Source organism: Ambystoma mexicanum, chromosome 9 (genome assembly GCF_040938575.1).
Source record: "Ambystoma mexicanum isolate Mex_15411 chromosome 9, UKY_AmexF1_1, whole genome shotgun sequence".
NCBI classification, from domain to species: domain Eukaryota; kingdom Metazoa; phylum Chordata; class Amphibia; order Caudata; family Ambystomatidae; genus Ambystoma; species Ambystoma mexicanum.
The window spans coordinates 1,462,069,940-1,462,096,801 of NC_090931.1; the positions used below are offsets into that span (position 1 = coordinate 1,462,069,940).

Below are 26,862 nucleotides of genomic sequence, written 5' to 3' on the forward strand. Positions count from 1 at the left end.
TTTGTTTGCCCCATATAAACCTTTATACCCTCTCGTTAAATGTATCCCCAAGTACTCTATGCTCTTACCTTCCCAGATCAGAGGATATCCCTTGCTCCGTTCTATTATTTCTCTGTGGTCCTCGGTTATATTAAGGGCCTTAGACTTGGTGTCGTTTATAGTGAACCTTGAGACTGTAGGAAATTCTTGTAATCCCTCCATCACCCTGGACATGGAGAGTTTTGTGTCTTTCAGGAATAGCAACATGTCATCTGTGTATAACGCTATTTTATGTGTCTCTTTTCCACTCACTTCCCCCTGGAGCCTCTGGTCTTGTCTAATTAGCGCCGCCAGTGGTTCCATTGCCATGGCAAATATTAGAGCAGACAGTGGACATCCCTGACGTATACCTTTCAAGATTCTGATCTGGGTCGTAGATCACCCATTAACCAGGAAACTCATTGTGGGTAATTGGGAATTTGCTGGCAGCCTCCTTGTAAACTCGGGGCCACATCCAAATGCTTCCAGGACTCTCCACAGATACCCCCTATCTGGACTGTCAAAAGCTTGCCGTGCATCCATTGCTGCGTTGGAAAATATTTGCCCAGTTCTGGTCACCAGGTCTATTATAGTTATTGCCCTCCGTATATTATCGTGCGTGTGTCTCCCGGTAATGAATCCGGCTTGGTCTTCATGAATTATCCCTGGCAGGACCCTTGTCAATATGCCTGCCAGGAACTTGGCATAGATTTTAGCGTCACTGTTTAGTAAGGAGATAGGGCGATAATTAGTGCAATCTGTTGGGTCTTTCCCTGGTTTGAGGATTAATACTGTGGTGGATTTCCCCATATCTTCTGTAATCACTCCCCTCTCCTTTATTGTGTTAAAAAGGCGTGTTAAAGGAGTGAGTAACTGCAGTCTGAAGGTTTTGTAATATCCGTTCCCAAAACCATCGGAACTCTGTGTTTTATTACTCAGTAGGGATGATATTGCGTCATTAACCTCTTGTGCCGTAATGGGTTTTTCCAAGATTTCCATTTCCTCTTTAGCTATCTGGGGTAGTTGTAGTTTCTCCATATAGTTTACCTGGGGAATCGGATCCAACCCTTCTTGTTTCAGTAGGCCTGCATGGACATTTTCCATAACCCTTATTTTGTCTCCTTCCGCTGTATTTAGCGTACCTTGATCATCCTTAAATTGGATGATATTTATTTATTTATTTATTTATTAAATTTCTTTTATTTATAAAGTGCACTTGCAGCCCAGAAGCATTTCCGGGTTTTTTGTTTCCGTAGTTTGGCTGCTAAAAAACAGTTGGCCTTGCTTCCCTGAATGTAGCATGTTTGTTTGGTATTTAGTAAAGTTTGTGCAGCATGTTCTGCCACATGTGCTTCCACCTGTGCCCTGATCTTTCGTAACGCCTGCAGTGTTTTCTGTGACTCTCGACTTTTATGTTGTATTTCTGCTGTATTGAATTCCCCCTCCAATTTCTTCCTAATTACCGCTTTCTCTCTGATATATGCTGCAGCTTGGGATATAAATTCTCCCCGGACTACCGCTTTCCCTGCATCCCAGAGCACCCGCCAGTCCGTTTCCGCAGTATGATTTTCTCTGAAGTAGTTAGAGATTACTTTCTCCATATGTGCCCTGAGGGCTATATCCCCCCAAGATCAGCTCATTTAATCTCCAGTGTTTCAGAGTCTCTGGGTTATCCTTGGTCATTTCGATTTATAGTGTCAGCGCGGCGTGGTTGGTGAGATGGTTGATCCCGATTTCTATTTCAGTGTTGATGAGACTAAAATCATGTCTATTCTTGAATATCCCTTACGTACTGCCAAGTAGTGAGTATAGTCTCTTTCAGAATTGTGAAAGAATCTCCAGGATTGTATCCCCAGTTCTCTAAATAGTTTCCCCAAAGCTTGACGGTTTCTCTCATCTGTAGATGTGGGTGGAACCATTTTATCCAATATAGGATCCATTACGTAATTAAAGTCCCCTCCAATAACTACCTGTCCTTCGCACCAGCACCCTATTTTCTACAGTAGCCCCTTCATGAAGAGGTCCTGTCTGTCTTTAGGACCGTATATTGCGACTAATGTGTATGTCTAGTCCTCCGGTGTGCCCTTGAGTACTAGATATCTTCCCTCTGGATCCCTGTAAAGCAATTGTTTTCTAAATATCAGTTTAGCTCCTATCATAATTGCCATTCCCTTTGTTTTCGTCCCACTGGATGCAAAGTATTGTTTGGGAAAGGCCCTGTGTGACAATCTCCTTGCATCTTTGGGAAGGAGATGCGTCTCCTGAAGGAATATTATAGATGCCTGTAGTTCTGAAAGCCTCCTCAGTATCGAACGGCGTTTCATCTGTAGATTCAGGCCCTGCACATTCAGGGTAATTATGTTCTCTTCAGCCATTTCCAGAGGGTCTCAATGCCCAGATGCCCTCTTCTAAGTCCATCCCTTCTTTTCTTGCAAAACCCATTGTGAAATCTAGTCCATACAATAATTCCCTGCAACAATCCCAACTCTCAGAACCCCAACCCAACTCCTCTCCTCCCTGTCCCCCTCAAGCACCCCCTTAATTCCCCCCTTCCCTTTGCCCAGTCATTGCCTAGGTTCTGTCGAACCCCCCCCCCCCAGATGCTAATCCAGGGCATTGGGCCTTGTACAACCCCGGGAATTCCCCCGGCCAGGGTGACCTGCACCCTAAATTGGATTCCAAAACGAACTCCACATTCCTCCCTCCGTCCTGACTCATTCCCTTTTAATCTGGGAGATCTATATATCTGCACCCCTTTTCTTCCCCCCACAGCGCCACTGCAGGCAAAGTGTTTTAATTTGTACTCAGGTCTTCCTCCCACATTTAGCACGGAGGCCTGCCAATTTCATTTCCCTTTCACCTCTCCTCCCCATGTCCGCTGCCCATTCCCACGTCCTGCTACCCTCACGAGGGGGGGGAATGTCTAGGCGTCTGTGTCGGTCGATACTATGCCCCTTCCATGTCCATCAGAGTCAGTCCTTCCTCACATGGGGTGATCCGTTGTTGTTTGCCATCCCAAGTTAATAGAAGCCTAAAGGGAAACGTCCACTTAGAATCAATGTTTTTTGCTATTAGTACCTTGGTCACTGGGAACATTGATCTCCTTTTTTGTAGTGTAGTCAGTGGCAGGTCTTGGTATAAGTGGATCTGGGCACCGTTAATTGTCAGATCCTGGTGAGGTCTTGCCGCTCGGAGTATGTCCTCTTTCATGGTGTACGATGTTAAGGCCTCCAAAACATCCCAGTGTCTTGCTCCTGGATCCCTATTTTTGGTGCCTACTCTGTATACTGGTCCTTGCCGACGCGCGTTACATTTCTCATTTCGGGTACAGACCACTTCTGACTTGGGGATTTTGCCCCGTTATCATTACTTTGACAACAGTCATATGAATTGGTCATCCCATCCACGGCCCAGATTTGAAAAAGGCTCAGGGGAGCCGAAACACGTGTAATCAACCATACAAGGGCTTTAATGATTTGTGTGATTGAGCATTAAAGACAATGCATACACATATTCGATGGCGTTGAGTCCTGGAGTCCCTTCTTGTTGTACTACTCTGCATACCCGGTCAATATTCACTTCCTCTGGTTGTTTTCCTGTCAAGAGGCTGCCAACATATTGCTGCATTGCGTCCTTTAGGTCAGTGTCTAAGAGAGATTCACTCAGACCCTTCACTCTGATATTGGACCGTCTGGAGCGGTGATTCTCAAGGTCTTCTGCCTGGAGCTCTAGGTTGTGGGTAGATCTGGCTACCTGCTCTAGTGGGACCTATTTTGTTTGACCTCCTCCAACATCTCCGATAAGCCTTGTTCAGTCGTGTCTACTCTGTTCCTGAGGTTGGTAATTTCTTTCCTGACTTCCTGAAGTGATCCCTTAAGTTCTGCTTTCATTTTTCCGAATTGGTCCTGGAACGAGCACATCATCCTGTCCTCCATGCCCCTCAGGCATTCTTGCAGCTCTTTCTTATTCAGTGCCATGGTGGGGGGTTTCCAGCTTCATCTCCTCTCAAAGTTTGTTTCTCAGGGTTGTCCCATGTGTTTCGTCTTGTTGTTGTCTCCAACAACGTTCCAACTGACCCCCCTTGCAGATTAATCATCCGTTGAGCTTTAGCCGGTGTATTTTAACTTTTGCCCCTGGCACCTGAAGGACTTTTGCCCAGCTTTCTGGCTTCTTCTATGGTGTTTGTGACTACGTTTCCCCTTAGTGTAATAGTGCTCGCCTTGCCCGTATCCTCTTAAGGAGGTACCAGGCCTGATACTTATTGTGTCTTGGGGCGAGAGTTAGGCGCACGTAGAGGGGCTCCGTTGATCGCACCCCCATTTTCTGAAGGCCGCGCTGTTGTGCACTTTCCCCACTCCGAACGGGGGGGAAGCCCCTGCGCCTGCCGCTGTATGGGTTAACATTGATACAGGGGTATGTGGCTTGTCCAGGCTCTTTACCCCTGTACCATAGACACACAGACCGATCTACGCTACCCACTCTTAATTGTTCAACCCAACCACTCTCTGTGAGTCCAGTTTATATTGATTTCGTCCCATGGGTGCGGGGCTCATTCCTCTCGCTGAGACCCTCCAACGCACCTTCTTGCCTTATACGCACCAGGGGAGAGTCAATCCTCTGCTATGTCCTTCGTCCTCAGCTTTACAAGAAAAAAAATAGAAAGTTAGTTTGACGGGAGCCCGCTGTGTTCAAACAGACGCCTGCATCAAATGCCGCCTGTGTGGAATGGTAGCTTACTTTCAGGTCCTGATGCGGTCGGGCCAGTCCCTCCTTGTCTGCCTGTTCTACCTGCACTGATATTCTTCTCCGGTCTGCAGAGTCACCTGGAGCAACGTTTGTGTTTTTTGCCCTCCACCTCCTTCTCTAGTGCGTCGGCAGGCTTACAGCCAGGTGCTTCACACATCTGCATCAATCCAAGCTTCCTTGCACCCGTCAGCTTCGTTTGGGGTGGCGGGAGATCGGGATGCTTCCTTACAGTGCCGGGGTGGGGGCCGAGATGATATCTACAGTTCACTGCTGTGATGCGCCCGAGGCGCGCTTCTTAATGCCCGGACGGAGGACTGAACACACGTCCTTACATGTTGGCAGCCATCTTGGAATCGTCTGAGGGCCTCTTAACAGCATGCCCTTGTATCTCAGCTGAGGGTCTCTTTACACCATGCCCTTCTGTCTGTCAGTGTAAGGGTCTTTGTACAGCATGCCCATGTGTCTCTCAGTCTGAGGGCCTCTTTTCAGCATGCCCTTGTGTCTCAGTCTGAGGGCCTCTTTACAGCACCACATGTCCTTCTATCTGTCAGTGTTAGGGCCTTTGTACAGCATGCCCATGTGTCTGTCAGTGTGAGGGTCTTTGCAGTCGCACCTGGAGCGTATCAAGTGCTGGACGGGATTACAACAATAACTGATTTCAGGCCAAAATAACCAGACCGACTCAAAGAATATGGTAAAGTACTACTTTATTATCAGTTCAATAAAGTAGGGAACTCTGGTAAGCATAACAAATCCCAGCTCACACACTCTCGAATACATGTCAGTTACACAAAGGCATTATACCTCAATATACGTCAGTTATGATATCATCCTATGTGGTAAATAATAAAAGCGTATCTGCAGAGGGATAGGTTAAGGTAACATATATGCCTATAGGTTATTTAGGTGTTAGTAACATCATTGGCTGCCCCTTATCTGGTAGGCACGCCTGGAACAACATATAATACAGATAATAGTAGAATAACAACAGCTGATTGGTTTCTGCAACAATGTGTAGTCCATCATCACATAGACCATCCTGATTGGTTGGCCCCCTCCTCGAACCTTGGACATTTGGCTCGTTAGCAGCACGTAAGCAAAACAAAACCGAGGAGTGGGGAACAACGTCAGACAATTACCCAGTTGGCCAATTAGCCTACCATCTCTCATTGGTTAGGCCCTAAGCCAAGGCCTCTTCTCTGCAGTTGACCTTGCTGACTATTCTCTTCTCTGGAACTTTAAAGGGAGTGAAGGTACATTGCTATCTTCGTCTGGAGCGTTATGAATAAGCCTTGTTTTCTAGTCTTGCACCACGTGTGAGGAGACCATGATTTGTCCATTCTGTACTCTTATTTAGTGATATTTGATTCAATTATACTGGGTGCTATTACTCTTCTTGGCCTCTGGAGACTTGGTTGCTCCATCTTGCATATGCTTTCTACAGCTTTAATTGTTCAATACTTGGCACTAGCAGATGTTCACTCCTTTGCTTCTCACTGCGGCATCCTTGATCCTTAGCCTGACAAATATTAATTTTTCTTGCACAAATTTGTATTCCAGTGGCTGTCAGCTCTGCAGTCTTGGTCTCTCTCTCCTTGGGGCTTTTAGCTTACTATTATACGAAACCGACGTCCATCTTCTCAACATGGCTGCTTTACCCGTGTTATATTTTCTGCTGCAGCAAGCTTCTATATCTCTCATCTAGCTTGCGTTTCTGCGTACATATATCTACTGCATCTATTCTCACTCATCTTCGCAGTATGTATGATTTCTTCGTGTCTACATGTTCATTTACTTTATTTCAGTCACATCTTCATTCCTTAAGTATACGTGTATCAGTTCCGTGCGTCATCGTGTCTTCTCTTCGTGATGTCACTTTACACCTGTCAGATTTTACTTATTGTTCTTCTTTTTCCAGTGGTGTCTGAGACTTCCTTCTACCACTTCAGTTCGAGGGTACATTTGTCGTAACCACTAGTCGTACAGTTGATATGGTTGTCTGAGCGCATAACTTTATTCATATCTTCCATGCGATATTGGGACGTTACCAGGTGTCATGCACAGTGCTTTCTTGCTGCTCTTCCAGTATGACAAAGGTGAGGTGTTGGGCTCCATGAGTAATGTGTGCATCTCCTTCACTCTGAGGGCCTCTTTACAGCATGCCCTTGTGTCCCTCAGTGTGAGGGCCTCTTTACTGCATGCCTAAAACCTTTTGAACGGGTAATGGAAGTTGGACTCTGCTCTTTTCATTAGTCCCAATTCTCACCCTAACAACAGGATGTCTGTAAATGCAAGATACATTGATCAATTTGGACAGCTTCATAACAGCATGTGAGGCTTCGCCTGTTTCTGCAGTCACTCTCACATGCGGCCTCGGAAACACTGCAGTGTGGCTTGCTCCTGAGCCACACCTGGCCTGGGAACAGAGCTGTGAGGAATGAGCAGAGTTCCCGGAGCGCTCCGGCAAATCATACTTTGCTGGCGCTGCGCTCCGTCTTGTTCAGCCCCATTTCCTGCGCCACGCATGCGCGACTGAGGTAGGACGCCGATGTTTTCTGTGCCATAGGATTTAGTAGGTGTTGCCTGCCTGGATGCTGAGAGTTATGGGAATGTTGATGTATATTATGCAGCGTTGCTTTTATACTGTACTGATGAGCAAGTTCTTCAAGGAGTCTCTCCTCCTCAGCACCTAGTGATGGGTGAGAGCTGGTTCAGGGAATGGTGGGTGGTTCGTGGAGCAAGGGCGAGCCATGGAGCAAGGTGGCAGCGGACGGGCTAGTAAGGCTCGGATGCAGGGTGGGTGCTTCTCTTGGAGCTAATCTTGCTGAGTTTTCTGGCGAGCGATTCGTGCCTCGCATGTCTGCACCGCTGCCTGGGGGACATGGGGGAGGGAGCCTGTCTTGCGTCTGCAACCTGCGGTTCTCCAGATGTTTGGGACTTCAAATCCCATGATCCCTCACCCTTGAATATGCTTGCTCAGGCTGGTGGGTGTTGTAGGGACTCCTTGAATCCAGAAGTGGCCTGGCCTACACTACAGGCAGGGGAGCTGAGATTGGGTGGCAAGGAAGGACTACACAATGGTTTGTTTATATGCCGTGCAAAAGGCACTATGGCATATTAATATTATCATGTGGCATGGTCTACGCAGGAAGCAGCTCTCATCCGCACGGCCACTCCACCTCTCCGCCCCAGTCAAAAAGGAAGATCATCCTGGAATCATTCTGGAGTCATCCGATGACTCCATTCTAGAGTCATCCATGGATAGTTCAGGAAGATCATCCAAAGTATTCACACAGGCCAAAATATTTAATGAGATGATGACTCTAGAGTTATCACAGAAACTACTCCAGGATGAGTTTGGATTACTTCCAGTGATGATCTTGGATTACTCCAGGATGACTCCATGACAACTTCAGGATGAGTGGGGATTACTCTAGGATGACTCCATGACAACTTCAGGATGAGTTGGATTACTCCAGGATGGCTTCGGATTACTCTAGGATGACTCCATGACAACTTCAGGATGAGTTTGGATTACTCTAGGATGACTCCACGACAACTCCAAGACAACTTCAGGATGAGTTTGGATTACTCTAGGATGACTCTACGACAACTCCAGGATGACTCCACGACAACTTCAGGATGAGTTTGGATTACTCTAGGATGACCCCATGACAACTCCAGGATGACTTCATAACAACATTAGGATGGGTTTTAAATTGTAAATGATTATTGCAGACCACTCCAGGATGAGTTTAAATGATTTCAAGATGGTTCCAAAAGATTTAGGAAAAGGGGTTGGATTACCACAGGATGTATCCCTTTTGAGTAACATTGGTGGCATTACTTTACAATGACTCTAGTTAGACTTCTGGATAGTGTACTGGAAAAAGAAAATCTTGCAGCTGTCACTTTTCATCTTTGCTAGAGCACCCGTTAACCAAGTTCGCCAATTTAGTGCACACAACTACAACCCCCATATCACAAACCAACTCCCCCATTTCAATTCTCACCTCTAGACAACATGGCCTCACACCCCATAAAAGTCCCACAGCTCCAAAGCACTACACCAAAATACACACTTCCAGCTACCTAAACAGCATCTGTTAAAGGTCTACCAGCATGACAGACTTCCGCCAGTCACTACACCCAATAACCCTAAGAGCAGCTAATTATTACAGAGTTCATATTGTGATAGTGAAATTCTGCAGCTATAAATTGTTGATATTTTAATATTGTATTGCTCTGGCTATAAGATATCTTCAATCAAACATAGGCTCAGAAAGTGTACAACTTTTTTTATTCAACAAATTCAGTTTAACGGCATAGCTCCATAAGAATAAATAGGTTTACAAAAATACAAACAAACAATCATTGATCCTGCATTTCAAAAGGTGGAGTCTTTTTTAGGCCTCTTCTGGCATTGCAAATTTTGGTAGCAAGCTTCCTCCTTATTACTCGGCAGTCCATAGTAGGCCAGCTGTTAGCCTTGCAGACAGATCTCAAAAATTCTACAAAAAATAAGTCAAGGTCACGTTGCTAATGTGTGGGGAGTTTCATAGGAGTCAACTATTGCATGCATAATGTTTACTTACATGTGGGCTTTCATCCGCACAAACAATAGGGCCTGCATCTTGGGGTGCATGCTGTACATCCACATCAATCCTGGATACATTGTAGTTAGGGTTTTTTAGAGGAGTTGAAACAGCTTGTTTCGGGCAGGTAAACAGTATTTTCTGCATTTTCCCTTCACATGGTGATACACTGCTTTTTCGGTCACTAGTGGGGACTGACACTGCAGCCAAACTCTGTTTTGAGGATGTTCCCAATTCCGCTGTTTTTAAAGACTGTAGTCTGAATGATTGAGCAGGTTTGTGTGCACGTGTGGGTGTCAACTCGCTGTCTAAACAGGCATGACTGTCATTCTGCAACAAGGACACACTATTTAGAAGACGTGGGGATAGAGTTAAGCATGTCAAACTAGATCTATCCGACAAAATATTTGCAGCCGACAATTCACTGTTATTTGATAGTCCATTTAGTGGTTGTTGCGCAGCGTCTTTATATTGTCCAGGTGAAGCAACAGAGGTGGGCTCTGAGGAAGGAATGAAAGAATGAAGAACACTAGCCATCCCTGCCAAAAGAGTTAGGTTCTCCAGTTTTTGTGACTGTAGTTGTGAACAGGCCTTACTAAGTTTGGGAGCAGTCACTTTCCTCCAATCAGCTTTTACTAAATAATTCTCTTTGTTTTCTTTTGTTTTTTTCACTGGATGTTCTTCTTGCAGTTCACGCAACACTCTTTTAAATTTTCCAGCACTTCCCCGATTGCCCGAATCCACCAGTAGCTCCTTTTCCTCTTCTGCCTTCCTTTTTAAGGCCTGAATCAGTCCCTCTGCATCACCGCAATAGTCTTTAATTATTTCTTCAAATGTTTTTTGTGTCTTGATACACTGTTTCTTGACTGCAGGTATGAAAAAGGCAAGTTAAAACCTCAAGCGAAAATTTCAAAATGTGACTATCTACACAACCAAAGTGTCAGAACCATGTTGTGCATCTATACTTTATACATTAGACTTACTCTAAAGGAAGTAGAGATGCTGTGAAAGAGTGGTGGGCATTGTGCAGCACTCATCTGTATGTTAGAAAAAAAGGGGATGCCTCACTGTAGGGACGTTAGATGTACCCTCCTCCCGAAACATCAAATGGAGGGAAACAGAGGGAAAAACATATATACTTTGCTTACCTGCCGATTGGAAAAGCACTACCGCTTTGAAATCCCTTTCTTCACGTATTTCTTTTCCACTTTCATCAAGACCCTCTACCAGCCATTTACAAATCACTTCACCAGGAATTGCCAATGGCTCAAATTCCCCATCCTTTCGAATACAGAGAGAGTTGTCGCAATCAAAGAAAAGCACATTAAAGAGGGCCATGGTTTGAATTATTACCTAAAAGACGAAAAATAAATACATTTAGTGTGCTCAAAGTATTATTGTGAAACTATTCTGTACAGGATCATTAATTTATGGTCCCCTTACTATGGACATGTTCCTGCCTGAAGTGTCCCCATTTGTGATTGAAGCTAGTATCCTAATATGCAGCACCTGAATGACCCGCTGTGTCCTCATTGCAACATGACTTGCATTGGAACCAACATCATTAACTTTACAAATACGTTCTTGCCATTTTTTACACTATCCTGCATTTAGCCCATCTCTGTTAGTGAGCCAGATCCTGCATTTAGCCGATCTCTGTTAGTGAGCCAGATCCTGCATTTAGCCCATCTCTGTTAGTGAGCCAGATCCTGCATTTAGCCCATCTCTGTTAGTGCGCCAGATCCTGCATTTAGCCCATCTGGGTTAGGAAGCCAGATCTTACATTCAGCCCATCTGTGCTAGTGAGCTATTTCTCACTAGAGGGAACACATCACCCCTGGAGGCACCATATGGGACTCATTTAGTCAGGACAGCGCAGGTATCAAAGGTGCTGCCGCTAAATAACCATGCTAAAAACTCACCCTTCTGCATACACCTTCTCAAACACTGAATATTCAGATTCAACTGTAAGAATTACTGGTGTCCACTTAATAAGATTCTGCACTTTACTTTGTCTACTGTAGCTGAAAATGGCCTATGAATGGTATATGAAGTAACACCTGCAATCTAAAGACCACATATCCCCACATAATTCCATGACCTCACAACCTACATGCCGATGTTTGGTTTGTGTAAGAGAACAGAACACACATTCAAGCGGTAGTCTTGACAAATCACATACAATGAGACAAAATCCTCATAGTCTTGCCCAACACCACATGGCAGCTACCAACCGAAAAACACCTACGCTCGGCGAACAGTGTTCCTGAGTTTAACCACAGCAAGTAAGGCCAGCACACAGGTGTGAGAACAGAGAGTAAGCTCACCTCTAAAATAGATTTGGAGTACTTTCAAGAAGGGAGACCTTCGACCAGAAGAGCAGCACATAATGGAAGGAGAAACTATGGACGCAAAGTGGCATGTGGAAAGAAAGCATCAAGAAGTATTAGGCCACACGGTGGGGTGGAGAGAAAGTGTAACAGTGATGTGTGTGTGAAAGGTTAAGAATGAGAGGCATGGCCAGATGGGGTTCTAGGAAGGAGTGTGACAGCATGTAGGGTTGAGCGAGAGACCTGTGCATACTAGGAGCGGCAATTAAAACTCTGCTCTATTCCAGCAACATAATTGCATGAACATGAACAGGTAGCCAATCCCAGTGTTTGGTTTCCGCATTGTAAACACATTCCTGGATCGCTCTCCCAGGCCTGCCTTTAATCTGTCCCCGCCCCGGAAAGCTCTGAGGGGGGTGGGGGGGCAGGGGCCCCAGCCCCCGGGATGAGTTGAGATTATCGCCAGCAGCATGGTGAGAGAAATCATGGCTTATTACCACCCTCCTGTCACGCCATGGCATATGAGCAGGCCCTGGGCTGGGAAGCAGGGTCCAAGCAGCACAGGAGAGTCCATGCAGGTCAGAGACAAGAGAGGAGGAGTGTCAGAGTAGGGCTAGGAAAGCAGGGTCCAAAAAAAGTAGGGTCCTGAGGATTCGAGCAGGACACAGACAAGAGGATCTGTGCATGTATGGAGCAGGAGCGTGAGAGCAGGGTTGACAAAGGGGGTGTAGCACGAGTTGTAAAACATGCATTGGCAATGCCAACAGTTTTGCCTTTTGTGTAGTAAGGCACTTGCAGTCTCTTCCATAGTGGTATTAACTGACCATTGATAGTAACATGTGCAAAATGGTGTGAGTGGCTGGGCATCTAATAGCAATACCTGGCAGAGGCCTAATCCTTACACAAAAGCCCAAAGTGTTGGCTTTGCCAATGTTTGTTTATAAAAGGAGTTCAGTGAAGGACACGCACAGTGCTAATAAATCAGGTGGCTGAAGGCAGACCTGGTTAAGGAGGGTTTGCAAATCCAATTAAGTCATTAACTTCCAGAAGACTGCTTTGAAAAAACACTGGCAGGCACCTTGACTGCAAAGTTTGATGGTAAGGCTTGATCAAAGCGAACGCAAGAGAGTTCCCATGGGGTGGTGTTTTGGGCTGGGAGGGGCAGGAACTGGGTGGGAATGACCATAGGGTTTAGCATGGCCATGCGTAGCCAATGGGTGGGCAAATAACCAAACACCTACAGGCTGTGTGTCCCTCCTCATATGCCACTTCTCCCTATCTGTGCTCTAATGCAATAGTTTTAGTTCATAGATGGTGCTAAAGCGCCACCTAATAGCCCAAACTAAAAAGTGTGGGACTCATTAACATATACAATGGGAAGTGATGACCCAGGAGGTTAATATATCAAAATTACACCCATGCACTCTGGGGGCCACTGGACAGTCCAGTATTCGCTCCCAAATGGCACTGTTGCTGACATGTTTACCCCTAGGATTCACGGAATCCTTCACCCACCCTGCGCCCTGGGCAAAACAAAATTTGGCGCCCCCCCCACCCCCAAAAAAGAATACACACGCCAATCTTGAAACACCTAGGCAACACAAACACCACACCATCCACACACATTAAAAGCAAAGGCCCCTACACAACATGCGCCCACCATCCACATGCATACAGTCACCATCCACACACATTAAAAGCAAAGGCCCCTGCACAACATGCGCACACCATCCACATGCATGCAGTCACCATCCACACACATTAAAAGCAAAGGCCCCTACACAACATGCGCACACCATCCACATACATAAAAAGAAAAGCCCCCTAACACACACACATCATCCCCACACATACATTAAAAGAAAAGCCCCCTACACAACGCACGCACATCATCCACACACATACATTAAAAGAAAATCCCCCTACACAACACACGCACATCATCCACACAAATACATTAAAAGAAAAGCCCCCTACACAACGCACGCACATCATCCACACACATACATTAAAAGAAAATCCCCCTACACAACACACGCACATCATCCACACAAATACATTAAAAGAAAAGCCCCTTACACAACGCACGCATATCATCCACACACATACATTAAAAGAAAATCCCCCTACACAACGCACGCATATCATCCACACACATACATTAAAAGAAAATCCCCCTACACAACGCACGCATATCATCCACACACTTTGGAGAGAACGGGATCATCAGGGGAGTGAAGCCTGTAAACTAGAAGGGACACATGGTGACTGGATTAACAGATGGCAAATACACGTTCCAGAACAGTCAGGAAAGCAGATAATGCATTGAAGATTTCAGCAGTATACCTTCAGCCTGTAAACAAAGTACATTTTGATCCCCCTTGTATAGGAGACGATAAAAACATCAGGTTCGACTGAACAAACGCACGGACACTGTACAAACAGGAAACGCAACAGAATTAGCATTTACCAAAACGCGAGGAAAGTACATTTTCTAGCTGGTTTTGCTAGTTTTTACCACGTTTCAATACGTCTAGCGGGTTACGGCTATAAGTTGAATAATAGGTGTTATAAAGCATTCTGAGCACTGCATCTTATTGAGCTCATTTGTTGTTTTGAAGGCCTCGGGAAGTGGAGAGAAGGCAGCGAACACGCGTCTAAACCGGAGCTGGGAAGCGAGTACTTGCAACGCGAAACTGCAGGAAACAGGAAAAGAAAGAAGAACGCCTCTGAGGAGGAGCAACTGGATTAGCCTACTTTGGAGAGAACGGGATCATCAGGGGAGTGAAGCCTGTAAAGAAGGCACACATGGTGACTGGATTAACAAATGGCAACACGTTCCAGAACAGTAAGGAAAGCTGATAATGCATTGAAGATTTCAGCAGTATACCTTCAGCCTGTAAACAAAGTACATTTTGATCCCCCTTGTATGGGAGACGAGTGGTTAAAAACATCAGGTTCGACAGAACAAACGCACGTACACTGTACAAACAGGAAACGCAACAGAATTAGCATTTACCAAAACGCGAGGAAAGTACATTTTCTATGTTTTTGCTAGTTTTTAGCACGTTTCAATACGTCTAGCGGGTTACGGCTATAAGTTGAATAATGGGTGTTATAAAGCATTCTGAGCACTGTGTATCTTTTGGATCTCATTTGTTGTTTTGAAGGCAGCGGGAAGAGGAGAGAAGGCAGGGAACTCGGGTCTAAATTAGAGGTCCGAGACCAGAAAATCCAGAGTATTCGCTGAAGTGCAGTGTGCATATTTCGTTAGAGTCCAGGTCAGGAACCTGTAGGTTAATGGAAGAAGAAAGCCGAAGAAGGGAGAGACGAGACAGCGAACAGGATCAATCCTTAATAGCTCGATCCTCGAGGACCATATGGCGGCCATATGCCATGCATTGTGGCTTCTGTTTGGGAGCTTGTATACTTACCAGGACAAAGAGGAAACAGCCACGAGGACGACGACGAAGACGAAGATCCAGATGCTGCAGAATTCCAAAACCGAAAGAACAAACAAAGCCACCAGCAGCTAAATATACCTGCCGGTGCACGGCATGGAGTCCTCCTTCCTCCATGATTGTCTTCATCAGCTACATCATCACAGTGCGTCGTACGTAAAAAAAACGTCCCCACGTCATGACGCCTTAAGGCATTTCAAAAAAGTGTCGGCAAACTTTTAAACAAACACACAATACTCTCGGGTATCATATGGACTTTATCTGCAATTCTTCTACCACTGCCTTGCTACCTAATGATGCAAATGCCACTTTATCTGTGTCTATGACCCCAGAAAACATGCCCCCCACTGGTTTGAATGAAATTACCGCTATCTGCAATTCTTCTACCACTGCCTTGCTACCTAATGATGCAAATGCCACTTTATCTGTGTCTATGACCCCAGAAAACATGCCCCCCACTGGTTTGAATGAAATTACCGCTATCTGCAATTCTTCTACCACTGCCTTGCTACCTAATGATGCAAATGCCACTTTATCTGTGTCTATGACCCCAGAAAACATGCCCCCCACTGGTTTGAATGAAATTACCGCTATTTGCAATTCTTCTACCACTGCCTTGCTACCTAATGATGCAAATGCCACTTTATCTGTGTCTATGACCCCAGAAAACATGCCCCCCACTGGTTTGAATGAAATTACCGCTATCTGCAATTCTTCTACCACTGCCTTGCTACCTAATGATGCAAATGCCACTTTATCTGTGTCTATGACCCCAGAAAACATGCCCCCCACTGGTTTGAATGAAATTACCGCTATTTGCAATTCTTCTACCACTGCCTTGCTACCTAATGATGCAAATGCCACTTTATCTGTGTCTATGACCCCAGAAAACATGCCCCCCACTGGTTTGAATGAAATTACCGCTATCTGCAATTCTTCTACCACTGCCTTGCTACCTAATGATGCAAATGCCACTTTATCTGTGTCTATGACCCCAGAAAACATGCCCCCCACTGGTTTGAATGAAATTACCGCTATTTGCAATTCTTCTACCACTGCCTTGCTACCTAATGATGCAAATGCCACTTTATCTGTGTCTATGACCCCAGAAAACATGCCCCCCACTGGTTTGAATGAAATTACCGCTATCTGCAATTCTTCTACCACTGCCTTGCTACCTAATGATGCAAATGCCACTTTATCTGTGTCTATGACCCCAGAAAACATGCCCCCCACTGGTTTGAATGAAATTACCGCTATCTGCAATTCTTCTACCACTGCCTTGCTACCTAATGATGCAAATGCCACTTTATCTGTGTCTATGACCCCCGAAAACATGCCCCCCACTGGTTTGAATGAAATTACCGCTATTTGCAATTCTTCTACCACTGCCTTGCTACCTAAAGGATTCTCACCCAGGGGGTGCATGCTATGTTTAGGCCTCATGGCTTCCATTTTAGCCCAACATAGTCTCAAGCTTTACCCTTGCCACTTTTAATTGCTTGTATAATCTGGTTAGGGTATTTCTGTCAACCAACACAGCCATACAAATGGAAATGGATGAAAGGCCCCCTCGAGGAAAAGGAAAGAAACGAGGACCTTACAAAAAATGGATTGCACTGGTAAAATATATTAACGTTCAATGCAACTCTACCGATAAGAGGTCTCCTACATGCTTTTACTCCCCAAAAATACATTCTTCCTAAAAACAAGCAAATATTTCCAAAACAAAAAGGGGTGAAAGTGCACCAAAAATAAACTCCTGTATTCGGCTTGGTCACTAACAACCAGACTACCTCTAACCGCCTGACTACCTCTAACCGCCTGACTACCTCTAACCGCCTGACTACCTCTAACCGCCTAACTACCTCTAACCGCCTGACTACCTCTAACCGCCTGACTACCTCTAACCGCCTGACTACCTCTAAAGTTGGGAAATTAAGTCTGCTTTCATTACATGTCATTTGTTTTCTCTATTCTGTGCATTCATACTTTACACTCTCTGGCTCTTAAAGCAAGACCTGTATGACAATTATGCAATTCTAATACTGGTTTTATGTGTGGCTGCAGAAGGAACATTTCATCGTAGAAACTGATTCTTCAAACACTCTATGTGGAACATCCAAGAAGGCGATAGAAGACCATGCCAAGACTTTTAATAGAGCAGATGACCTTTTCTTCCTAGGTACATTATAACCATTCCAAATGTATGTTATAGTATTTTATTGCACATAACCACAAAACACTGTTATTGATACATTCAGTTAAAAAACTCACTGCACACAAACAGCTATTGGTAGTCTGTAACGCTTACTCCTTGGTCCACTTATAATAAATGATCTGAATTGATAAACTAATTTAAACTGATAGCTGATTCTCATACAAATAACACAAGTTTACTATTTCTATTTATACCTATGCACAACCCAATTTTTACTAGTTGAATTAATCAATTTGTCCTGTGAGTGACCCGCTATTGCATTGCATTGCATTGCAGATCCTTCTACCGCATACTGTGAAGAGCAGCACACCCAAATTGAAGAGAACATCATTGGTAGAAGCACACACATAGCTCCCATTAGTGTCTCTGAGGAAATGGACGAGAGTGACTGTACAACCTTACCAGATTCTACACCACAAGCAGATGAAGACATGACTGACACTATGTGGAATGAGTTATGTGGCACCCTGATGGGTGAAATGAATGGGCATGTTCATGATTCTGGTCATGATTCTGAGCATAGTTCTGGTTTGCAGGTACTTGCCGATCAAATTGGATACACCATTCAAAATGATTATGAAGAAGTTCAAGTACAAGCTGATGAAACGCTACCCTCAGATGAAAAACAACCTATGTTTGAAGGGTCAACCAGGTGTTTGGGAGTGGTTGTTCTACTAGTTTGTTGCTTTATGATTCGTTTTCGTTTGAGTGATGAAGCTGCTAACTACATGCTTAATCTTACTTACCTACTTCTTCCACCCAGTAACAGAATGATACGAACAATGTATCATCTTCAAAAATACATAAAGGGTTTTGTTAAAGCCCCCATTATTAATTACTACTGTGCAACTTGCTATACACATGTTGACAAGAATACGCAGACTTGCCCTAATACTCATTGTTTAAAAGATTTGACACCAAATGATTCAATCTCCTATTTTATCCAACATAGTCTGATTGCCCAGTTACAAATCATGTTTAGTCGAAAAGGCTTTACAGAAAATGTGCGAAACTATCGATTTCATCACTATATGCAGAAAGAAAAACATGAAATGAAAGATGTTTATGATGGGGAACTTTATTTGGATTTGTTTGAGAGGGGCTTTCTAAACGACCCAAATAGTCTATCATTTGCTATGAACACAGATGGCGTTCCTGTATTTAAAAGTTCCAAAGTATCAATGTGGCCAGTGTACTTGATTGTGAATGAGCTGCCCATTTCCCAAAGGAAACTTCGAGAAAATGTGTTATTGTATGGCATATGGGTGTCCTCAAAAAAGCCAGTAATGTGGTCTTTCTTAAAGCCATTGTATGCTGACCTTGCACAACTTGAAGATGGTGTTGTATTTAATGACCACAACAATTCCAGCTTCACGTGTCATGCTACACTTCTCACAGTTACCTGTGATTTACCTGCACGCTGTCTAGTGTCAAATAGCACGCAGTTCAATGGAAAGTTTGGCTGCTGGCATTGCCTTCAAGAGGGTGAAAGCACAGTTTCGGGCAAAGGGCACTGTTGGGTATTTCCTTATAATGATGAAGGCCCTAAAGGACCACCAAGGACACTTGATACAATTACAGAGGATGTAAAGCATGTTATAGACAACATTAAGACTGGGCAGTCTAGTTACACTGTGAGAGGAATTAAAGGACCAACGTGGTTTATGTTCCTGAAGTACTTTTGTATAACCAAAGGATTTGTGATTGATTACATGCATGGCGTATGTGGAGGCATTATGAAATTATTGCTGACAGTCTGGTTTACAAAAGATTACAAGCATTGTTCATACTCCTATTATGAAAAAGTAACAATAGTAAATGGTTATTTGAGAAGGATAAAACCGACTTTAGATGTAAGTAGAGTACCAAGGTCTATTGATGAACTATTGTACTGGAAGTCTTCAGAATTTAGGAACTTTCTACTTTTTTGGGGAATACCAGTCCTTAAAAATGTTCTACATAAGGAACACTACTTGCACTTTTGTATTCTTTCGAAAGCAATCCACAAACTTTTAAGTCAAAACATTAACCAGGAAGATTTACATATAGCTGAACAAAGTTTATTTCTATTTGTGCAACTCTTCACAGAGTTATATGAAAAACGATTTATGACCATGAATGTTCATCAGTTAGTACATTTAGTAGACAGCGTTCGAGCAACAGGACCTCTATTTACAGCTAACTGTTTTGTTTTTGAAGATCTCAATGGTTTCATTTTGCAGCATTTTCATGGTACTACAGGTGTAGAAACACAGATTCTCGATGCCATAAGTATGATACAGGTGATCCCAGTTCTGAAAGAAAAATATTTGTTAAGTGGTAGTGATGAGGCAGAGTTCTACCAAAGTATGATGAGCTTACATAATAGAAAAAAGTATGTGAACATTGAAAATGGTGTTTACAGTGTTGGGTCGACAAACCCTTACACTTTATCTGAAGATGAATATGTAGCAGTGACTCGGATTGCCCAAATCACTGACTCTGGCGTTGTATCATGTAACAAGATATTTATGGAGAAAAATAATCTTCTTGTTTACAGTTCAAATTACACTCGTATTCAGAGGAGAGATCAAAGTGTGATCAAATATGTGAACGAGGGTGGATTGCATGCCTATGGTAGGGTCAGTAGATTCATACAGTGTAGAGAAGCAAATGCGTTCACCAATTTGGCACTCGTTATTCCACTTGTGTGTCAGTCTTATGATATGAAAGACCCAGTTCATTTGGTAGTCGAAGAGAAAAGCACATTAGCCATCCACATACCAGTAATACAAAAGGTATGTTTTTTCATCAAAGTTGAAAATGAAACTTTTATATCTGAAATGCCAAATTGTTTTGAATTGGATTGAACATAACTGGTTTCCTACATTCAAACACATGCTGGAAGTGCATCTTTTAGGCTTCAAGGAAGCCCCGAGAAACACTTTGCTTACTTTTGTAGCTAGAGGGGGCTACTTTTAGAAATGTTTATACAACCCCAATGGGCCCATTGCTAGCAACTTGAATCCATAACCCTAAACTGGGAATTCCTAAACAGCTGTCTAAACTCACCTGTGGGATGGGTTCTCTAGTTTAGCTGGTCATTCACCACTCAACCCCTTCTTCCATTAAGTGCTGCTAGTATTTTTACTGTGTGTTTCCCTTACTTGTTCCCTAGGGCCAAATATGTGTTGGGGACATGTGTGACCAGCTTTTGGGGGCCGGTGAATCCATCTTAAATTTCCTTTGTCACCTTTTGAGTGTGGTCTGCATACCTGTCTTTTCCTTCTATGTGTAAGGGAAGGGCCTGGTAGACTAATTGCACCTTTCTGTTGAGATGTTATGGTTAGTGGTCTATATCATTAAGTGGCAGACCTGGTGAACCAGGTCTGGTAAGTGCATATTTTCTGGAGACCCTGTGTTAGCTCCTATACATAATGGGGTGTTCATATGAAATAATGTACTCACCTGTAATGTTGAGATTAATTTATATCTAAACGTTTATATAAAGACTATATTTTTAACCAAACTATATTGTGTGGGCAATCTTTTCTTTTGTACTTGTGGTGGTTGACATTTGGTGAGTCAGTTTAACTTGAGAGACTTTGCTTGTGGTTACCAGCAGAATGGAGGACACACTTTATCTACATACCAGGAGCTTTGATGTACTTTCTGTATGTACATAGACAGGGCAGTATGAATGTGGATTGGGCAATATGACAAAGTGAGTCTATTATCATTCATATATGATAAGCTTGACTTTTTATGTCCAGTGAAAACATTTCACATAACTTGTACTGAAGTAATTGAATTTTTGGCAGAAGTGAAAGAATAGCGCTATATATGCAATTTTTCTTTTTTGGAAAAATTTTGGTTGGACATGATTTCATTTTGGAATCATTGAAGTAATCCTGTTTCAGTCGCTTATCTTGCCAGCTCACATTGTCTTCGGGAAGTGTATAGACTGCCAGTCGAAGCCTTATTCAAACATATGATTGGGATCCCTCCAAGTTTGTAGTAGTGTGGGGCCTGAGTAATCATTTTAGACCGTACTCCTCGCTGTACTCATGCAGAACAGTAGTCATTGCGTGATAGGCACCAATGTAAAATGAGTGCACTGATTACTGTCTAACAAATGTTAAGGTTGGATAATTGTGGCTTAATTTGGGCTCCATGGCAAGTTCTACCAATATGTGTCTTGAATCACATGGATTTGGTTTGGAAGGGTGCATGATGACTAATTAAAATGACTATTTTTGACTATAGAATGTACTTAGCGGTGAATTCCCATACTTATGCGTTAGTCACTTATTACTGCAAGAAAACTATTTCTGTGGCATGTATGCTTTTTAAGTGTGATTCCTGGTCATTGGTTCAGCACTTTTACATTGGGTGTTGCAATTTAAATGATCATATCCATATTATGCTTTTTACATGCAATTAAAACTAATGCCAAACAGATGTGCTTAGCAAAGCATTAAAAAATCATTCAGCACAAGTGCAATTAAGCAAAAGCTGAAAGACTATCCGTATTAGACCGCAAATCATCCTACAAACTCTGTGATTAATCAGTAAGCCATCCCCAAATCATCAAGAACAAACATGTTTCATGACGATGCTCTTGACAGTAGGTCATCCCAGAATCATCCCCAAATCATCAGGGACAAACATGCTTGTCAAGTAATCAGCAGGTCATCCCAGAATCACCGGGGCAAACCTGTCGATGCTCTTGAAGTAATCGGCAGGTCATCCCAGAATCATCCCCAAATCATCATGGTGATGCTCTTGAAGTAATCGGCAAGTCATCCTAAAATCATCAGGAACAAAGAGTTTTCTAAAATAGGGATGATGTTAGCATCATCAGCAAGTCATCCTAAGCTCATCCCCAAATCATCATGGTGATGCTCTTGAAGTAATCGGCAAGCCATCCTAAAATCATCAGGAACAAAGAGTTTGCTAAAATAGGGATGATGTTAGCATCATCAGCAAGTCATCCTAAGCTCATCCCCAAATCATCACCCACCATTCTGAGACATTTGCTGATGACTTTAACAGCATGATGACTTCTGATGATGTGGGAATGACTTCTAATGTAGTTCGATGATCATCGGATGACTCCAGGATGGTCTCTAAAGTCATCCTTTTTGACCTGGGCGGGCGAGTTACCCTCTGCAACCTTCCACCTCCTTTGGCCTGTAACTCCTTTCATCCCTAGCCAACTTCATCAATGCTGAGGGATCATGGGACTTTGAGTGCAAACCTTTGGGGAGCCAGCGGTTGGTAACCACTGCTGTACACCATATAGCGTGTTGCACTTACCAGCACCCGGCCGTAACTGCATCTTCCTGCAATAAAAGGGGCAGCTCCTTTATTCCGAGCGCGGTAGCTAAACCCCGCCCCGGATCGTGGCGTGCGTTGCATTCTGGGCCCGCGAAGCAGCACCTCCCCAGGCCCTGACAAGAACCAGCCCCTCAGCACCATTTGTCAGATTCAGTAAATATGTATAATGTGAGTGGCCATGGGGAGCCCCTTTGCCATTATTTGACACTGGTGACTATAGACCCTAACCCTCGTGAGAAACGGAGGTTAAATCCGGGGGAAGGACCACAGAATCCGAACGGTGCTTTTAATCAAAGTGCTGGTTTCAGAACAGCAGGAGGTGGAATGTGTGGCGTCAGCAGTGAAACAAAACTTTCCAAAAATCAATAAAAGGTTAATTTCAAAACGGTGACCCGGGACTGTTCCCATTCGCCTCTGTATTCACCTGTGGTAGGAACACAAGTGGTCTCCGTAACTACCCGGGTAGGAATGCCATAGGTCTCTGTATTCACCTGGGTACGAATGGCGTGGCTTTCTGTATTCACATTGGTAGGAATGTAATTGGTCTCTGTATGCACCTGGGTAGGAATGCCATGTATTTCTGCATTCACCTGGGTAGGAATGTCATGGGTCTCTGTATTCACCTGGGTAGGAATGTAATTGGTTTCTGTAAGCACCTGGGTAGGAATGCCGTAGGTCTCTGTTTTCACGCGTGTTGGAATGTAATTGGTCTCCCTAAGCACCCGGGTACGAATGACATGGGTCTCTGTTTTAACCTGGGTACGAATGTCATGGGTCTCTTGATTCACCTTGGTAGGAATGTTATTTATCTCTGTAAGCACCTGGGTAGGAATGTCATTGTTCTCTGTATGCACCTGGGTAGGAATGCCATATGTCTCTGGATTCACCTGGGTGGGAATATCATGGGTCTCTGTATAAGCCTGGGTAGGAATGGCATAGGTCTATGTATTCACCTGGGTAGGAATGCCAATGTCTCTCTATTCACCTGGGTAGGAATGTCATGGGTCTCTGAATTCACCTGGGTTGGAATGTCATGGGTCTCTGAATTCACCTGGGTAGGAATGTCATAGGCTTTGTATTCACGTGGGTATAAATGTAATAGGTCTCTGTATTCATCTGGGTAGGAATGTCGTAGGTCTATGTATTCACCTGGGTAGGAATGTCGTAGGTCTCTGTATTCACCTGGGTAGGAATGTCGTAGGTGTATGCATTCACCTGGGTAGGAATGTCATAGGTCTATGTATTCACCTGGGTAGGAATGTCGTAGGTCTATGCATTCACCTTGGTAGGAATGTCGTAGGTCTATGTATTCACCTGGGTAGGAATGTCCTAGGTCTATGTATTCACCTGGGTAGGAATGTCGTAGGTCTATGTATTCACCTGGGTAGGAATGTCCTAGGTCTATGTATTCACCTGGGTAGGAATGTCGTAGGTCTATGTATTCACCTGGGTAGGAATGTCATTGTTCTCTGTATGCACCTGGGTAGGAATGCCATATGTCTCTGGATTCACCTGGGTGGGGATATCATGGGTCTCCGTATAAGCTTGGGTAGGAATGGCATAGGTCTATGTATTCACCTGGGTAGGAATGCCAATGTCTCTCTATTCACTTGGGTAGGAATGTCATGGGTCTCTGAATTCACCTGGGTTGGAATGTCATGGGTCTCTGAATTCACCTGGGTAGGAATGTCATAGGCTTTGTATTCACGTTGGTATAAATGTAATAGGTCTCTGTATTCATCTGGGTAGGAATGTCATAGACTCTGTATTCACCTGGGTCGGAATGCCATAGGCCTCCGTATTCACCTGGGCAGGAATGTCATAGGCCTCTGTATTCACCTGGATAGGAATGTCATAGGTCTCTGTATTCATCTGGGTAGGAATGTCATAGACTCTGTATTCACCTGGGTAGCAATGCCATAGGCCTCTGTATTCACCTGGGCAGGAATGTCATAGGCCTCTCTATTCACCTGGGTATGAATGTCGTAGGTCTATGTATTCACCTGGGTACGAATGTTGTAGGTCTATGTATTCACCTGGGTAGGAATGTCGTAGGTCTATGTATTCACCTGGGTAGGAATGTCGTAGGTCTATGTATTCACCTGGGTAGGAATGGCCTGCTTTGCTAATAGGCTTTTATACTGAGTCACATCACCACCGTGGTAGTCTCGAAGCGCCTAGGCGTGTCTGTGGAGTGGTGCACTGTGCTCACTGTGAGGAGAGGGAGTTGGCTCGACATACCAGCCTAAGAAGCTGGCAAAATGGAAACAACAGTTTTGGCGTGTGTGTTGGCATGGGCTAGGCATTTGCCAGGCACTGCCCTTATAGTTTTAACTGGCTCTTAATGGTAACAGATACACACTGGTGCGTGTACCTGGGCATGAAACGGCAGTGTCGGACAAATGCCGAATTCCTACACACAAACCAGCACTGTTGGCTTTGCCAAGCCTTGGAACAGACAGGTGGCATGGGTACAGTCTGCAGAGTAGCTGCAGGAATTCATCGTGCATGGTTAGATAGTGAGAGCTAAAGCGAGGATGGAACCATGCCTCCGATTTAAAGGGCTACATTTACCCGTAGCATGCGTGATTGCGTATCCACATCGCCTTGTTGTTGCCACCTTTTAAGATGGAGCTGGCGCTCATGCCTTATGCCACTAATGTTGACCACATGCATCGCCTTGTTGTTGCCACCTTTAAGATGGAGCTGGCGCTCATGCCTTATGCCACTAATGTTGACCACATGCATCGCCTTGTTGTTGCCACCTTTAAGATGGAGCTGGCGCTCATGCCTTATGCCACTAATGTTGACCACATGCATCGCCTTGTTGTTGCCACCTTTAAGATGGAGCTGGCGCTCATGTTTTATGCCACTAATGTTGACCACATGCATCGCCTTGTTGTTGCCACCTTTAAGATGGCGTTGGCGCTCATGCCTTATGCCACTAATGTTGACCACATGCATCGCCTTGTTGTTGCCACCTTTAAGATGGAGCTGGCGCTCATGCCTTATGCCACTAATGTTGACCACATGCATCGCCTTGTTGTTTCCACCTTTAAGATGGAGCTGGCGCTCATGCCTTATGCCACTAATGTTGACCACATGCATCGCCTTGTTGTTGCCACCTTTAAGATGGAGCTGGCGCTCATGCCTTATGCCACTAATGTTGACCACATGCATCGCCTTGTTGTTGCCACCTTTAAGATGGGGCTGGCGCTCATGCCTTATGCCACTAATGTTGACCACATGCATCGCCTTGTTGTTGCCACCTTTAAGATGGAGCTGGCGCTCATGCCTTATGCCACTAATGTTGACCTCATGCATCGCCTTGTTGTTGCCACCTTTAAGTTGGGGCTGGCGCTCATGTTTTATGCCACTAATGTTGACCACATGCATCACCTTGTTGTTGCCACCTTTAAGATGGAGCTGGCGCTCATGTTTTATGCCACTAATGTTGACCACATGCATCACCTTGTTGTTGCCACCTTTAAGATGGAGCTGGCGCTCATGCCTTATGCCACTAATGTTGACCACATGTACTACCTTGTTGTTGCCATCTTTAAGATGGGGCTGGCGCTCATGTTTTATGCCACTAATGTTGACCACAGGCATCACCTTGTTGTTGCCACCTTTAAGATGGGGCTGGCGATCATGTTTTATGCCACCAATACTGACCACATGCATTACCTGTTGTTGCCGCCTTTATGAAGGGGCTGGCACTCATGTTTTATGCCACCAATGTTGACCACATGCACTACCTATGTTGCCACCTTTTAAGATAGGGCTGGCGCTCGCGTTCTATGCCACATGCATCACCTTGTTGTCGCCGCCTTTAAGAAGGGGCTGGCGCTCATGTTTTATGCCACCAATACTGACCACATGCACTACCTATGTTGCCACCTTTTAAGATAGGGCTGGCGCTCGCGTTCTATGCCACATGCATCACCTTGTTGTCGCCGCCTTTAAGAAGGGGCTGGCGCTCATGTTTTATACCACTCATTTTGACCATTTGTGTTACTTGTCTGTCACCCCGTATGAAGGGGCCAGACTTCATGTTTTTGCTTCTGGATTTGACCACATGCATTTATGTAACCAAGCAAGTATTCTTAACAGCGCCACGATGTCCGAAGACAGCTGTGCGCTTTATAAATGCAAATAAATAAATAAATAAA

The 26,862-nt window shown here is 44.4% G+C and overlaps 2 protein-coding genes across 2 annotated transcripts; one reads left to right on the forward strand and one right to left on the reverse strand.

The window, feature by feature from the left end:
• Positions 1–9,047: 9,047 nt before the first annotated feature.
• On the reverse strand, positions 9,048–15,287 carry LOC138489213 (uncharacterized). Its single transcript, XM_069616884.1, has 3 exons — positions 15,124–15,287; positions 10,508–10,712; positions 9,048–10,225 (listed from the first exon to the last, which is right to left on the reverse strand). Exons 1-3 carry the CDS (start codon positions 15,277–15,279, stop codon positions 9,330–9,332), a joined length of 1,257 nt encoding a protein of 418 aa, XP_069472985.1. The 5' UTR covers positions 15,280–15,287; the 3' UTR covers positions 9,048–9,329.
• A 1,386-nt stretch (positions 15,288–16,673) lies between these two features.
• LOC138487501 (uncharacterized) lies at positions 16,674–20,220 on the forward strand. Its single transcript, XM_069614008.1, has 3 exons — positions 16,674–16,772; positions 17,221–17,335; positions 17,648–20,220. Exons 1-3 carry the CDS (start codon positions 16,701–16,703, stop codon positions 20,218–20,220), a joined length of 2,760 nt encoding a protein of 919 aa, XP_069470109.1. The 5' UTR covers positions 16,674–16,700.
• Positions 20,221–26,862: the final 6,642 nt, after the last annotated feature.

Excerpts from the sequence above, each read along its gene's own strand:
- LOC138489213 (XM_069616884.1), bottom strand. The coding sequence starts at position 15,279 with ATGAAGACAATCATGGAGGAAGGAGGACTCCATGCCGTGCACCGGCAG. Across the intron at positions 10,713-15,123 it reads GCTGTTTCCTCTTTGTCCTG|GTAATAATTCAAACCATGGC; the intron begins GTAAGTATACAA and ends TTCGTCTTTTAG. Across the intron at positions 10,226-10,507 it reads AGTGCTTTTCCAATCGGCAG|TCAAGAAACAGTGTATCAAG; the intron begins GTAAGCAAAGTA and ends TCATACCTGCAG.
- LOC138487501 (XM_069614008.1), top strand. The coding sequence starts at position 16,701 with ATGGAAATGGATGAAAGGCCCCCTCGAGGAAAAGGAAAGAAACGAGGA. Across the intron at positions 16,773-17,220 it reads ACAAAAAATGGATTGCACTG|AAGGAACATTTCATCGTAGA; the intron begins GTAAAATATATT and ends GTGTGGCTGCAG. Across the intron at positions 17,336-17,647 it reads AGATGACCTTTTCTTCCTAG|ATCCTTCTACCGCATACTGT; the intron begins GTACATTATAAC and ends ATTGCATTGCAG.